General features: G+C 37.2%; 1 protein-coding gene across 1 annotated transcript; it reads right to left on the bottom strand.

The window, feature by feature from the left end:
• Positions 1 to 10720: 10720 nt before the first annotated feature.
• LOC141817880 (uncharacterized) lies at positions 10721 to 11345 on the bottom strand. Its single transcript, XM_074705501.1, has 2 exons — positions 11163 to 11345; positions 10721 to 11073 (listed from the first exon to the last, which is right to left on the bottom strand). Exons 1-2 carry the CDS (start codon positions 11343 to 11345, stop codon positions 10894 to 10896), a joined length of 363 nt encoding a protein of 120 aa, XP_074561602.1. The 3' UTR covers positions 10721 to 10893.
• Between the last annotated feature and the right edge of the window lie 3339 nt (positions 11346 to 14684).

Here is a 14684-nt window from a genome sequence, read left to right on the forward strand (position 1 = left end):
GAATAGCGCTCGTGGCTTTCACTTGTTTCGTAATCGAAAAACTTGGACTAATAAAAACAATACAAGACACAGAGACACCAAGATTTACTTGGTTCGGAGCCGCGAGCGACTCCTACTCCAAGGCCCGCGATCGTTGATCGCTTTCGATGGGCAACAACTATAATATCGAAAATCTTTTTACAATACGTATTATAATTCAAATTCTATAATGAAACTGTACCACCAATATAAGAAATGGAGACGTAGATGATGAAAGTTGGAGTAGCAGCGTGTTGTTGAAGCGTTCGAGACAGCACAAAAAGCCCACAAAGATTCTGTACAAGCCTCTACGTTTAGAAGCACCTTAAAGCTTCCTTTTATAGTTTTTGCAAGTTTAATCAACTCCTTGAAACTCGTGATAAGCCTTGACCAGAATATGGCTTCCTTTTTGCAAGCTTAATCAAATCCTTGAAACTCGTGATAAGCTTTGACCAGAAGCTTCCTTTTTGAAAGTTTAATCAGATGTGAAGTTCGTGATTAAGCTTTGACCAGAAGCTTCCTTTTTGCAAGCTTAATCAGATTTGAAATTCGTGATTAAGCTTTGACCAGAAGCGGTCAAATGTTCTCCACCAATCAAATGTTCACCACCTGATCTGATCCGCTTATTTCTCTCATCTGATCCGCTCGGCACTCCTCCTTGGTTCGGTCGTCCGATCACAAGGTTTGGTTGACTGATCCAGATGTTCGGTTGACCGATCCTTGTCAATTCTAACCCTGCACAAACATGTTAGTTTCCTGCAAGAAAAAGTTAGACCACAATAGATAATAGGTTTGACAGTCTTCGAACTGTCCGGTTCTAACTTTGAATTTCCAACCGGAAACCCTAGGTCGAACCGAGCCTACTGTTCCCTCTTCCGGGGAACGCGTCCTTACCTACTCCCCTCAGGAGAGATTACCTTATGCCAGTACGATCCTCCAGATTGACTGGACTTTTGCTCGCCGCTCGATGCTCCCGGACTTTCTGCTGGACTTCCGCTTCCCGGCTGGTCCAGTCTTCCACCTGGTTCGCGACACCAGGACTTTTCACATAGGGTTACCACCCCCTAGGACTTTTGCCTGAAGCACTCGACTCACCAAGACTTTCCGCATAGGGTTACCACCCCCTATGACCTAGGGGTCCCTTTTGCCTAACCGCAGTTAGGACTTTTGCCTAAGTACACTTAGGACTTTCCTGCAAACTCATTTAAACTGTTAGATCACAAATGAACTTAACTTTGAATCCCTTTGCCATAATCAAAACTTAGGTTCGATCGTCGGATACTTCCCGCACCAACAGTTTGTATCTCCATAATGATATGATATTGTCCACTTTGGGCCTAAGCCCTCATGACTTTGTTCTTGGGCTCTCCCCAAAAGGTCTCATACCAATGGAGATATTTTCCATCCTTTTGAACTCATGATCTTTTCCATGTGTTTTAGATGTGGGACTATGTTTGCACCTTTGCAACCCAACAAATTTTTCACTGTGCCCTAATTAATGCAACATGAAATCAATTTCACATTAGACTTAATTAGAAATTTATAATCACTGCCCAATCATTAATTAAGATTATCATTATATTTAAGCCTAATTAATTAGCCTTTAGATTCTGCAATGGGCGAACACGGATTAATTGGGCTTCATTGTGCCCAATTAATTAGACACATTTGTTTTTTTTTCGTTACTGTGCGCTACTTAATTTTCTTTGCCCTAAAACGCACCTGCCGCCTTTCTTGAGCATACTGCCCACCTTCGACATTTGCCGCCACGCTTCGCCTCCGATGGCGAACGAAGCATATGCGGCCGCAACCTCCGTGTGGGCGAACGGGCGACCATCATAGCAGAAGATCTACCGGACTCACCGGCTTCAGCCTGCGCCAGTTTCACCGGTGCTAGCCTGCGCCAGGCTCTCCGGCGCCATGGAACTTTCCGAACACGACTCTGGCTCGCTGGCAGCGGCAGCGGCAGCGCACAGAGCGCTATTCTCGCATTGTCAGCCAAAACAGCGACAGCGATATTGTGCTAAACAGAGAACCAATTTCTCTATTCTCGGTTCTTCCGTCGTGGGAAGAAACTCAACAGGTAATATAAATTTAATCTACTGCTCTGATACCAATGTAGAAACATGTACCTGTTGTAGCGTGACTCCGGTTGGGATTGTTCGGCAGAGAAGCTCGCGTCGAAGGAACGATCACATGAGGGAAAGTTCCTCAAATTCCACAAACCAAATCCTCCGTTGGTGTTCTTCCTCTTCTCCCAGGCGCAGCCCCTTTGGAACAGATCCACAACTTCTCCTCTTCTTCTTGCCGGCTTCAAAACTTGGACGCAACCGATCAGATTCCCCCCACCATCTCAGTGCCTTCCTCTCCCTTTAATAGGGAGAGGATGTGCGTTGTGGGAAGGCGAGGAGGTGGTGGGCGGCAGTTACAAAAACTGTCAACAATATAGACCTTTTAAGTCTACACATTTTATTCTCTTGGCCTTCAACAATATAACCTTTCAGCTGTATCACATAGATTTCTTCGTCAAACTCATCATTAAGGAAAGTTATTTTTACATCTATTTAATATAATTCTAAATCAAAAATTTATTAGATACCATATTGACACAAACTTCACAATGATAGAAAATGTCTCTTCAGAATCAATATCTTCCTATTGGATATATCCTTTTGCAACTAGTTGGACTTTGTATCGATTAATCGATCCATCTGCTTTTCTTTTAATTTTGAGAATCTACTTATTCCCAATAGCCCTTTGGCTTATAGGAAGATTGACTAATTTTCAAACTTGATTCTTTTTCATTAACTTTATATCTTCATTCATTACAACTTTTCATTTTTCTCTAACTGAGCATCTCAATGCTTCCATAACAATTTGAGGTTGATTATCGTTAATTAGGAGAATCATTAATGCCTCATTCTCAATATCAAACTTTTTTGAGGAATAATCTTATGACTACTTCTTCGTAGGTTGAACTATTGAGAAATCATCTCATTAATTGATAAATCACTTCCATTGGGTTGACTAACTTCAAGCATCCCTTGTGATACCTCTATCGTTGATAAACATATCCTCCTTCTCAAATAGTGGAATAGTTTTGTCAATGTTACCTCTTGTTGGAAACTCAGTTTTGAGAAAAGTAGCATCTCTCAATTCTAATTCGGAGATGATTCCATCTTGTTGCTCACCAATGAAAATATAACCTTTGGAGGTCTCAAAATACCTTATAAAGATACACTTCATACCCCTAGGTCCTAGTTTTCCATACTTGTGAGTACGATCATAAACATAGGCAGCTGAACCCCAAGGTCTCAGATTACTCAAATTTGATTTTCTACCTATCCAATGTTCATAAGGTGTAGAGGGAACAGATTTAGAAGGAACTTGATTAAGTATATAGGTTGCTGCTAATAATGCATCTCTCCAATAGAAAATTGATAAATGAGTTTGACCATCATAGACCTAACCATATCTTGAAGAGTTTGATTTCTTCTTTCAACAACCTCATTTTATTGTGGAGTTCTTGGGATCGTTAGCCATATAATAATTCCTTTATCATTACATATTATCTTGAGTTGATCAGATAAATACTCACCTCCACGGTCAGTGCATAAGATTTTAACCTTATGATCCAATTGATTCTCAACTTCGTTTATATAACGTTTGAAGCAATCTAATATTTTATATTTATGAGAAATCAAATACATATGACCAAAACGTGTGAAGTCATCAATAAATATAATAAAATAGGAAACTTCATGTCTAGCCTTCACATTCATTGGATCATAAATATCTGAATGAATTAATTGCAATGGTGATTCAGCTCTAATAGCCTTATCAAACGGTTTCCTATAGTTGATTTTCCAACAAGACAATGCTCACACATAGACAAGTTTATCTTAACATGAGTGCCTAACAGACCTTCTTTAGCTAATATATTCATAAGTTCTTGTCTAATATATCCTAATCTAGCATGCCAAACTTTATCATTAATATCAACATCACTAGTAAGAACAATGTTTGAAAAATAACCATCAATTTATAATTAGTATTCAGTTTTACATCAAGAACCATAAAATCATTCATTAAAAAATCATATTCTATTAACACAGAGTTAATTCGAAGTTCCATACACCGACTATAAAAGTTAATACAATAACCAAATCCAAGAAGATAATTAACAGAAATTAAATTCTATCTAATTTCAAGAGTATAAAGGACATTATGTAGAAACAAGGTACGCCTACCACTTAGATTGAGTTTGCAAGTGCAAAGTCCTTTAACTTCAAATCCTTGCATTGTTTCCTACATATATCCATTTGTTACTAATTGGTACCCGACGATACTCTATGAATGCAGTTTGCTCACGAGTTACATGGCTGGTTGCTCTCAAATTTATAAATAAAAAATGATAAGAATCAGTTAATAACATTGTACTAGCAACATAATACTCACGAATGGAAGATAAAAATAAATATACATTTTTCGACTCAGTATATTCCAGAGCGAAGTGAACCTTCTTGCCACAATTAAGGTGTAACATTCCCCCTTCCTACATATAGGGGATGCTACTTACTTTAGCATTATTAAATCCTAAATATAAATTTCCATAGATAAATTTTAAAAAGAAATATTCTTAAAATAACAGAAAGTTATTATTCTTAATGAAATAAAACAACTGTTCAACTCTTATGATGCGGAAGCGATTACTATAAAAGACATAATCAATACTAAGCATGGTTATTTATTTATTTATTCTAATCCGCGGTTCCGCCGCCACACACATCGAACACTGCTCCTGCTGCCTCCCTTCGCTTAAAACTTTTCTTTACCTCTATCTGCAGTATAAGGAATGCAACTATAAGCAAAGCTTAGTAAGTACACACCTAATCTCACAAAACAATGAAAATCATTACATGCATTCTTTTGGAATTAACCAGGAAAGGACTTGTAATTATAAAGACATGTACTTAAGCAGAAACTACCTGAACATGGAAATACTTGTATTGAATAGAAAATTTCTAAACTTCTTTATATTTGAAAATTTATACATTTGAAAATAAGTAAACATACTTAAACATACTTATGGGCCCTGGCGGAGTATCAATACGCGCATCTCTGATAGGACTCGGGGTAGCTAGCCACCAAATGCTACCAGAGGACTTATCTTATCAGGCGACCTTTGGCCTGGAATTCCTTTCCTTATGGGCGAACCTTTGGCCCGAAATTCATTGTGGGCGAACCTTTGGCCCGATACCCGTCTCTTAAAAGTAAAATACATTTCTTTACATATCATAAAGTTCTTATACTTTTACTTACTATATCTTTGTCCTTTCATCAATCATTTATCATGCTTTACTTCCATCCTAAATAGGAAGAATAATTTACATATTCATGGTTAAATCCTAAATCATGCTATGGAAAGAACATATATATATTCCTATTTTAACATGAATCATACTAGAGGAAGAACACATAAATACATTCACGTCTAACATAAATCATGTCATGGAAAGAGCATACATATAAATACATTCATGTTTAACAGAAATCATGTCATTGAAAGCTTAACATAATCATGCGAAAGAACAATACGAAAACAACTTATATTACAGGTGAGATGTACTTACCTTTTGCGCTAATTTCCTTACAATTCTTCCGTTAGAGAAGAAGATCTTCTCGGTGATCTTCCTATATCTACGCGTTCTTATCGCGGAGAGGAGCGTCCTTGTAGAAGAAGTTCTCCGAAAACTTTCCTTGTGATCCTGGGGGACGGACTCCTCGTTATTCGAGTTTGGGGCGCCGAGAGAGAGGAGAAAAGAGGGCGACGGCGTTCTAGGCGAGAGGGGAGGGAAGGGTTTTCGAAGATAATCAAACCCTCTCTTAAGCCTCCTATTTATATTAAGTGATTCCTAGACCTAACTGACCTATAATTAAATTTCGATTCCTTCTTTTTTGGAATAGACTTGTTGGGTCTCTTGGTTATTGGAAATATTTTAAGAGTTGTAAATTCTTAAAGGTTGCGAGTTCAAATCCTGCCTCGGATATTTTCCTTCCTATTTATTTTAAACTAACTCGCCTATAATTAAATTTCGGTTCATTCTTTTTCGGAACGGATCTGTTGGGTTTTTGGTTATTAGAAATATCTAAAGAATTGCAAATTTCCTATAGGTTGTGGGTTCGAATCTCGCCTTGAATATTTTTTTCTTCCTATTGAATTTTGCTACTTCCGCTAATCTAAAAATTCCAGAAAAATATTCTAAAATTCTACAAAAATCATAGAATATTTCTAAAATTATTTTTGAGATTTTTCGGGCGTTACATAAGGCAAATCAGCTTGCTTTTAGGTTTCTTTCCATATTTATTCCCTTTGAATTGCTTCTTGTTTGGGCCCAACCCAACAACAACAATAGCATCTTATTTTTCTTCCCCCTTCTCGAATCATTTCTTCTTATTCTTAGATTTAGATGTTCTAACAAAATTTTCAACTATAAAAACTTGTCCAAAAATCATTGTAGATTCAATTCTCTTCATCTCTGGTTCAATATGACGTGAGACATTAGCAAAAGTCTTGATACTTTCACTATGTATTAGATTCTATTTCATCGTCTCTCAAGAATCAAGAAGACAATGGATTACTGTCTGAATCTGTTGTTCATCAGTCAACTCATGACCAACAGTTTTTAGCTCCCGAATCATATTAGTCATTTCCCTTAGATGTTGAACCATAGAAATATTCGAGCACTTTTTATAACTATCAAATTTAATTGTCAGCTGACGAAGCTTACTAATGCTTATTCCACTGTACTTTTCTCTAAGGGCAACTCAAACGACATGAACAGAGGGTAATGACTCATATTCATAAACCAGGTCATCTACCATTAGACTTATCAATATACCTTTAGCAGTAGAGTCCTTTTTTTTCTATGCCTTATAGACATCAATATCACGTCTGTGCTATGTTATCGGACGATCAACAAGTTCTTCTATAACTTGATTGACAGTCTCCAAAACTTCATATTCCTCAAGAACATATCATATCTTGAGATGCCATATTTTGTAATTATCTCGATTTAATTCTTTTATTGAGTTCAACGTAACTATGATATTTTTAGTAGTCATAATCTACCATAAATAAACACATTATTTAGTTATTCAGTGTAAATCATGTATATGTAATTTTTGATTAATTTAATGTAAATCTGAGTTGGTATATAAAATCAAGTGATAACTATGTTTTCATTCATAATTTATATGGTCCAATCTAACTAACATTGATAAATTATATTACACACATCTTAGCAAATGAACTAATTAATTATGAAATGAACACATCATTAAATTTAAGACGGTTAACACACAATATTTTTTTACAAGTTTGTTAATACATAACATACTCTGCTAACCTAGAACATAAACAACTCTAAGAAACTAGATGGTCACTACTATTCCCATTAGTACCGATACTAGTGTAGTAGCTAGTAATCAACACAATTCCTATCTTTCTTGATTCAGTTAGGACATTTTTAAGCAGACTGACTTCTTGACTCCTTGAATTCACATTTAGATTCTCGTCTAGATCCACCTCAATCTCTTCAGAATTCTCTTGGGGAGGTAGTCCATAACTATCCATATAGACTAGACGATGAAGTAGCTCTTTTTTCATCTCTACATATGTGATGCGCCCTTCAAAGCATTCTCATATATGATGTGCTACTTCATTGAGGTGTTTCGGTAGCGATTGAATCAGAGCCCATATCCGATAATTATCCAGGATAGAAAAATTCTATTGCTCGAGTTTCTAGAATAATTTACCAAGTCCCCTAATGTGTTATCTGACTCCATAAACAAGAGTATATACTATCTCCTCAATAGTCTCCCTTAGCTTATTTCACAATACATCACGACGAGTCATAATGCATATCATCCTTGCCATCTGAAATTAAAATCAATAAATTTAGTATAAAACCGACTAACCAGTAACAAAACTCATTCATTCCAATTCAAAACATATATAGAACCAATCCATAACACATACAATCAAGAAAAATAAATTTTCTTGTTATTTAGGAGTTCTAGTATACTATATATCCGATTAAATACTGAACCCAAAGTCCGAATAGTCCGAGTGTGATCGACTCCTCTCGAGCATCTCGAGCACTATTGCACTTCATTTGCTCGAGTCTGATAAAAAACAGACTCCTCAAGTCACAGTTGAATCTGAGTAGGTACATCTCGAATGACTCAACTAGTATCCCCACTTGGCAAACCTAAATCATGCTATTAATCAAGTCTAAGTATCCACTCGGCATACCCGAGTCGCTCGGTTTGCGAATAATGCTGACTCCATAAGCCAATCGAATCCAAGTTATTTAAATTTGAGTCCGAGCACTACAACAAAAATGACTTTCCGCAGCGCGCAAATATGCTATCCGCAGCGCACATCGCACGCTGCAAAGTTGCAAGCTGTTAAAAGTCGTTAGGCATCCGCAGCGCGCAATGCACGCCGCGGATGATCGCATCCGTAGCGCACAATGCGCGCTGCGAATGTGAGCTTCCGCAGCGCGCATTGCGCGCTGTGGATGTGATCATCGGCGGCGTGCATTGCACGCTGCGGATGTGAGCTTCCACAGCGCGCAATGTACGCTGCGAATGTGATCAATCGCAGCACGCAATGTGCGCTGTGGATAAAATAAAATAATTAAACCATTCAAATCACAATTATAAACTCAAAACTCAAATAATTAATAACATAAATATCACACACAAATACCATATAAAATTATACATTTATAATCCAACAATTATATATAACATTCACATCTGTTTTGATAAGCTTACAAGACTTTGTTATCTTGAACATAAAGAAAAACAGAAAATAAGTGAGGTTATGTGTATATATTTGCTGATACTTAGCACATATATACTTGTTGACTGGAAGAACTTTCTTGTTGATGAATCTATCCTTGTTTATAAATCTTTGCGAAAATACAGAGTCTCTGCGAAGGAACATCTTGCTGATGAATCTATCCTTGTTGACTGGAAGAGCTTTCTTCTTCCCCTTGCCCGTCTTGGGTATCTGTGATCAGGGTAAAAACCATAAGGAGCCATGCATGAAAAAAGATGATGAATTGTATGCATTTGTAAAGTTGCAATACCTCGGTCCACATCTCCCTAACATTTTCGAGGACAATGTTGCAGTGGCGATCAAATGCTCTAACTTGACCAAGTAGTTTCTTGTTGTTCCTGCAATTAATAAGCACCTGTTGCAGAAAAGCATGGATGATCTTCTAACACTAAATGTCAATCAAGAGAAAATTTTAGTAATTGACGTGAAGCATCCATACCATTCCAATGTTATTACACATGCCAATCAGGTCATCACAAAAGCCAAATACTTCATCTTCACGAAGTCGTGACAAACTCAAGCATGTCCAATAATCAACAGAAGCACCAATAATCAACAGAAGCATCACAACTATAAGCATCTGAGAAGCAAAAGACAAACTCCAATGCTCTAGAAAGAAAAGATTGCCGACTATCATATAATATACAGCATACTGAAACTTACTATATTGTCAATCTGATTAATGATGTTAGCATAATGCAATGCAAGACCAGCAGCACCTAAGCTTCCATTCAGAACTTCCTTATGGTTGAGCAAGTTGCTACCTGAAATTAACACAAAAAGATTCCACATCACAGAACCAAAAGTCTCAGCACACATCAACTACGGAAAAATCATGGCAAGATAAACTAGCTCCTCTAAGGTACTGGACCAAAGAGATTTCTTTTTCAAACTCCTCACTAGCTTTTTTTGATGTTTGAGTTCAGTATTGAGAAAACTATCTGCTCATAGACAAGTTCATAAGAGATTAGTGGGGATAAATGTTGCCGAATAGTCAAAGAAACAAACTCATCAAAAAGGAACCACAAACATGTAGATCCAGAGAAAAGGCTCCCAATACCATAATGTGCCTCCTTATTAGCATACATAAGAACATTAATTAGCATACATAACCCCACTAAGAATTAACCACTAAACACTCATATTGTTCAACTATGCCCTATTGAACACCTTGGATGCCTTTAACATACATTCAATAAGGCAAAAACATATGCAGTCAAATTTCCAGTCAAACAAGTAAAGTTTCACTTTAGAGGTTGAATCTACACAAAGAAACATGCGTCTTACCCTATTTAGATGCAGGAATCAACTCTTCTTGAAGCTTCCTTCGGTAATCTTGCTCGTATCTATCCATTGCATGAAGCTCATGATAAAGCTCCTATAAGTGAAAAAAAAAGAATTAAAGTTTATTGTATGTGAAGCATGTTATTATACTTTGTAATAAGATTATTGGTCACATTTGTTATTATGCCATAACCAACATGATCATGATCATTTGATAATGATAATAAACTTACAGATGGATTAAATCTTTAGAAAATAAATGGATTGATCACAGAACATGCAAAATTTCTTCCTTGAACATGTTAAAATGTTACACATGCACATGCTTATTTAAAAAAAAAAGATAAAATGCTCATGATAAAGTGGCTTTAACTTAACTAAAACTCCACGTACTTGATCACTAATAATCAGACAATAAGAATAAACAACCAAGATGTGGCAGTTGGATAAATACCAAAGAGAATTATAGCCGAGCGCGAGATGAAATCAACACGACAAGATCGGCAATGTTCTCAAGCGGAGAAACTTCGATTCGACCAAGCTTACAAATAAGAAACATAGCAACAGCAGCACAGACAAGAGAAGAGGAGTCGACAACCAAAACAGACTGCAATCAGCATCGCCGAAATGCCTCTCCATACACACAAAAGGGATTTTTGGGGGGCACTTACGTGTTAAGATTAGACTCGTCCATCCCAGAGGCATCCAGCAGCGGCGGCGGACGATTTCAACAGGATGGCCTCCACTTCGGCGGGTGGATTCAGCCCCATGGCGGACGCCCGCTCCCAGCGATCCGCCCGGCTGAGCCCGATGCAGGGGCCGTACCTCATGTCCATATCGAACTGCCGCAGCTTATCGCCCTCCTCCTCGCCGATCCCAGTGGCCGGGTACGCCGCATCAGAACCTGTAGCCGATTTAGGGTTGAGAGAGAGCAGTGACGCTGAGAAACGGGGAAAAGACACCGGGAAGATAAGAGAGCACCATGCAAGGGCGATGGGACGGGATCGGCGAGGGGAGAGAGGGCGACGGCAGGAGACTTCCCGGCGATGCTCCGCTTGGAGGTGGGCTTGGCGACGCCCCCTTTCTTCTTCTGGCGATAGAAATTCTTCAGGCCTCTCGGTGTCGATGCCATCTCTCACGATTAGTGTCTTCTACGATAAGAAAAGAGGGATCTCGGTGTCGATGCCATCTCTCACGGTAAATACCAAAGAGAGTTGCCGAGCGCGGAGACCTAGCCGAGGAGATAGGGCGGTCTGGAAAAATAATTTATTTTAATTTTTTAACAGTATTTAATTATGAGTGCTCTTAATAATATTTTTTTAATCATTTTAAATATTCTTTTAACAGCGTGCATTTCCGCGCTGTCAAAAATACTTTTAACAGCGCACAATATGCGCTGTTAAAAATAATTTTAACGGCGCACAATGTGCGCTGTTAAAAGTATTTTTAACAGCGTATTGTTGCACGCTGCGGTTGATAAAAATATGATATTATCCGCAGCGCATTTTATTGGGCGCGCCGTTAAAGCAACTATTAACGGCGCGCCTATGATGTGCGCTGCGGATGACGCGCTGCGGAAAGTCATTTTTGTTGTAGTGGAGTTATTCTTCCAAACAACCACTCGGCACGGTATGCACTCGACTCGTTGAATATCCTTCTTGATATATCGAGTCCGAGTTACGTGTGTCAATTCTGAATGGAATCTAACCAACTCTGAAGTCGGAACCCAAGTTCTACTAGTTGAATCTAAGTCTGACTTGGTTTTATCATCCCAAGTCTCATTCAACATCTTCTGAGTGCCAAAATACTCAGCAGCACTTGACTAATCGAGTCTAATTAGGTGGTTGACTCTCCAGTGCATCTACCGAGCAGAATCATCTTATAGCATACGGCTTGTGTCGTCAGTATTCTTTTTTTTTTTAAAATACTGTTTATATTTTTTCCCCCGCACGAACAGTATCTTCCCATGAACAATTCATTATTCATGATTTTCCTGCATGAACACTAATTTTATTGCTCATGATAATTTTTTTTCCACATGGCATTACTGTTCTTTTTTTTTTTGCATGAATAGTGTATTTTTTTCCTTCATATGGACAGTTTATTGTTCATGATTTTCCTGCATAAACAGTAATGTTAGCGGTCATGATGATTTTTTTTTCACATGACATTATATTCATGTTTATTCCCGTATGAACAGTTTGTACATGAACCTTACTGTTCAGATTTTTTTAAAAACATGAATAGTAGTTGAATAAAAATCATGCAAACTTGGGAGCAACCGAATGCCATTAAAATTAAATATACACAGTACGTAATTTTATAGGTTTATGTATACTATATCAAAAATAAACATTCGTACATAAATATGATCATTCGAGAAACATATAACTTACACTAACCATGTTCTACATGACCACTATTGTATACTGAACAGATTATTATACAAATTTAACGAACATGTATAGTCAACAATTTATAAACATGCATATGAAAAATAACTTGTATGCTCAGATACCATTGTTGATTGATTGATATGCATGAACGAACATTTGTATATTATAGAAAATAATTAAGATACCTTACAAATTTAACTTTGCTTTTCGTCTAGCAGATGATTCTTGTACTTATCGTCTGAAAGATGTTATGAAATCGAACACTCCTTCGGGTTTCATGAACTAAATTCTTCTCGATACTGGATGTTTTTCTCTCGCGAAAATCTTCACCTTCATAATCCCGCTTCGTTGGATGCACCCTTCTAATAGAAAAGAGAGTAGTGGAATAAGTCATGAGATAAATGGGCAATTTTGGTAATTGCTCACATCTCCCACTACTCCCACTACCAACAGTTGTTGCTTCTTCATCATTTGTCAGCTCTGCTATGGTTGCTCTACTTGTGTTTTAAATTGTTTGTGAGGCCCGAGCTCGGATTGTCTTCCTACTAAAGGAAATTAATCTACAATACGTTACAATTAAAAATCGATACGTGAATGTCTGATTAAGTACTGTTGCTTCTTCATCACTTGTCAGCTCATCTATCATTGCTCTGTTGTTGTTGTGGCTTCCTTCACTTATGTTTCGAGTTGCTTGTGAGGGTTGTTGTATTCGGATTATCTTTTCATTGAAGAAAATTAATTTGCAATATGTCATAGTTAAAAATTGATTTATGAATATCTAATTAAATGTTGTTGCTTCTTCATCACTCGTCAGCTTTGTTGTTGTTGCTGTTGGCGCTTATAGTACCACTCATATATTTTGATGTATGAATCACTTTAAAGTTAGGATATACTTATGAACTGATCAATGTATTAAGTATGCATGATTTAATAGGGAAAAGCCCTATTAAATATCGGATAGGATATTTGGTAGAAAAGTCTCAATGGATCAAAAGAACCAAACACTAGATAGGAGAACACTTTATAGGTCAGCTGGACTAGAGATCAAGTATGAAAAGACCTGGTGGGTTGATCAGATATTGAGCAGAAGAATTTTATTCCGTTTATGAAAAGACTTGGTAGGAGAACAATTTTATTCCGTTTAATGGGCTTATATGTTATTTATGACATGCAAATATGTGTCATTAAGAAAATTAGACTCGTTAAGTGATCTAATTAATTATAGAGGATTTGAGTTATTAGATGTGGAGGTTTATGTGCAGACCCGCTAACCTAAGCTGTTATCATTAATGATAATAGATTAAGTCGATTAGGTCATCACATATATAGGTATGATCCTTGTTGCATTAGGGATCCTGACATATCTATTTGTTCCCCATTGGCGGAGCGATTGCAACGCCGTCATCCTAATTCCTTTGGAAGACCAACCCCTCGCGTGCTCTTTCTCTTCTTCTGTAGGATTCCTAGATTCGTGGACGACACAAAAGGATGATGGCTTTGCCACTACAATTAAGTTCATCATCTCCCTTTTTTATTTAGTTTTGTTATACATTTCGACGTAACTAGATCTCTTGATATTTTATTTCCTTTATACGAATTTTAAAATTTATGAGGTTAGGAAAATAATTTCAGAATACAAACAGGTCAGGTAGTCCAGATGTTTAGCAGGTAAGTTGAGATAAATCCTAGAGAGGTTTTTCTATTTTGGAATGTAGTAAAAACGTGTCTCAGTTGAGACTATCTTAGGCGGTGATCCGATTAAAGAAATTAACGAAGATTTTTAAGTCAAAATTAAATAGTTTGACTGTAACATAAATTTATACATTCACTTGCTATTAATCTTGTTTTACAGGATTACTATTATTGTTATACTAACCTAGTTTTGTAAGTTAATAAAAATTGAGATTGACTAAAGGTACCGGTCGACTGAACGTTAGGTTTGGTCGATCAATTGGTTTAGTCGACTGAATAGCAGGCGATCGAACGCTCAATCGACTAAACCAGACAGATAAACACAAATTCAACCGAGATCAATAAAAAAAAGAAAATGTCATTTAGTCGACTGATAAACAGGT

The sequence above is a fragment of the Curcuma longa genome, unplaced genomic scaffold (genome assembly GCF_044706935.1).
Source record: "Curcuma longa cultivar G26 ecotype Majalengka, Jawa Barat unplaced genomic scaffold, ITB_CL_G26_1.1 contig_22361, whole genome shotgun sequence".
Classification (NCBI taxonomy): domain Eukaryota; kingdom Viridiplantae; phylum Streptophyta; class Magnoliopsida; order Zingiberales; family Zingiberaceae; genus Curcuma; species Curcuma longa.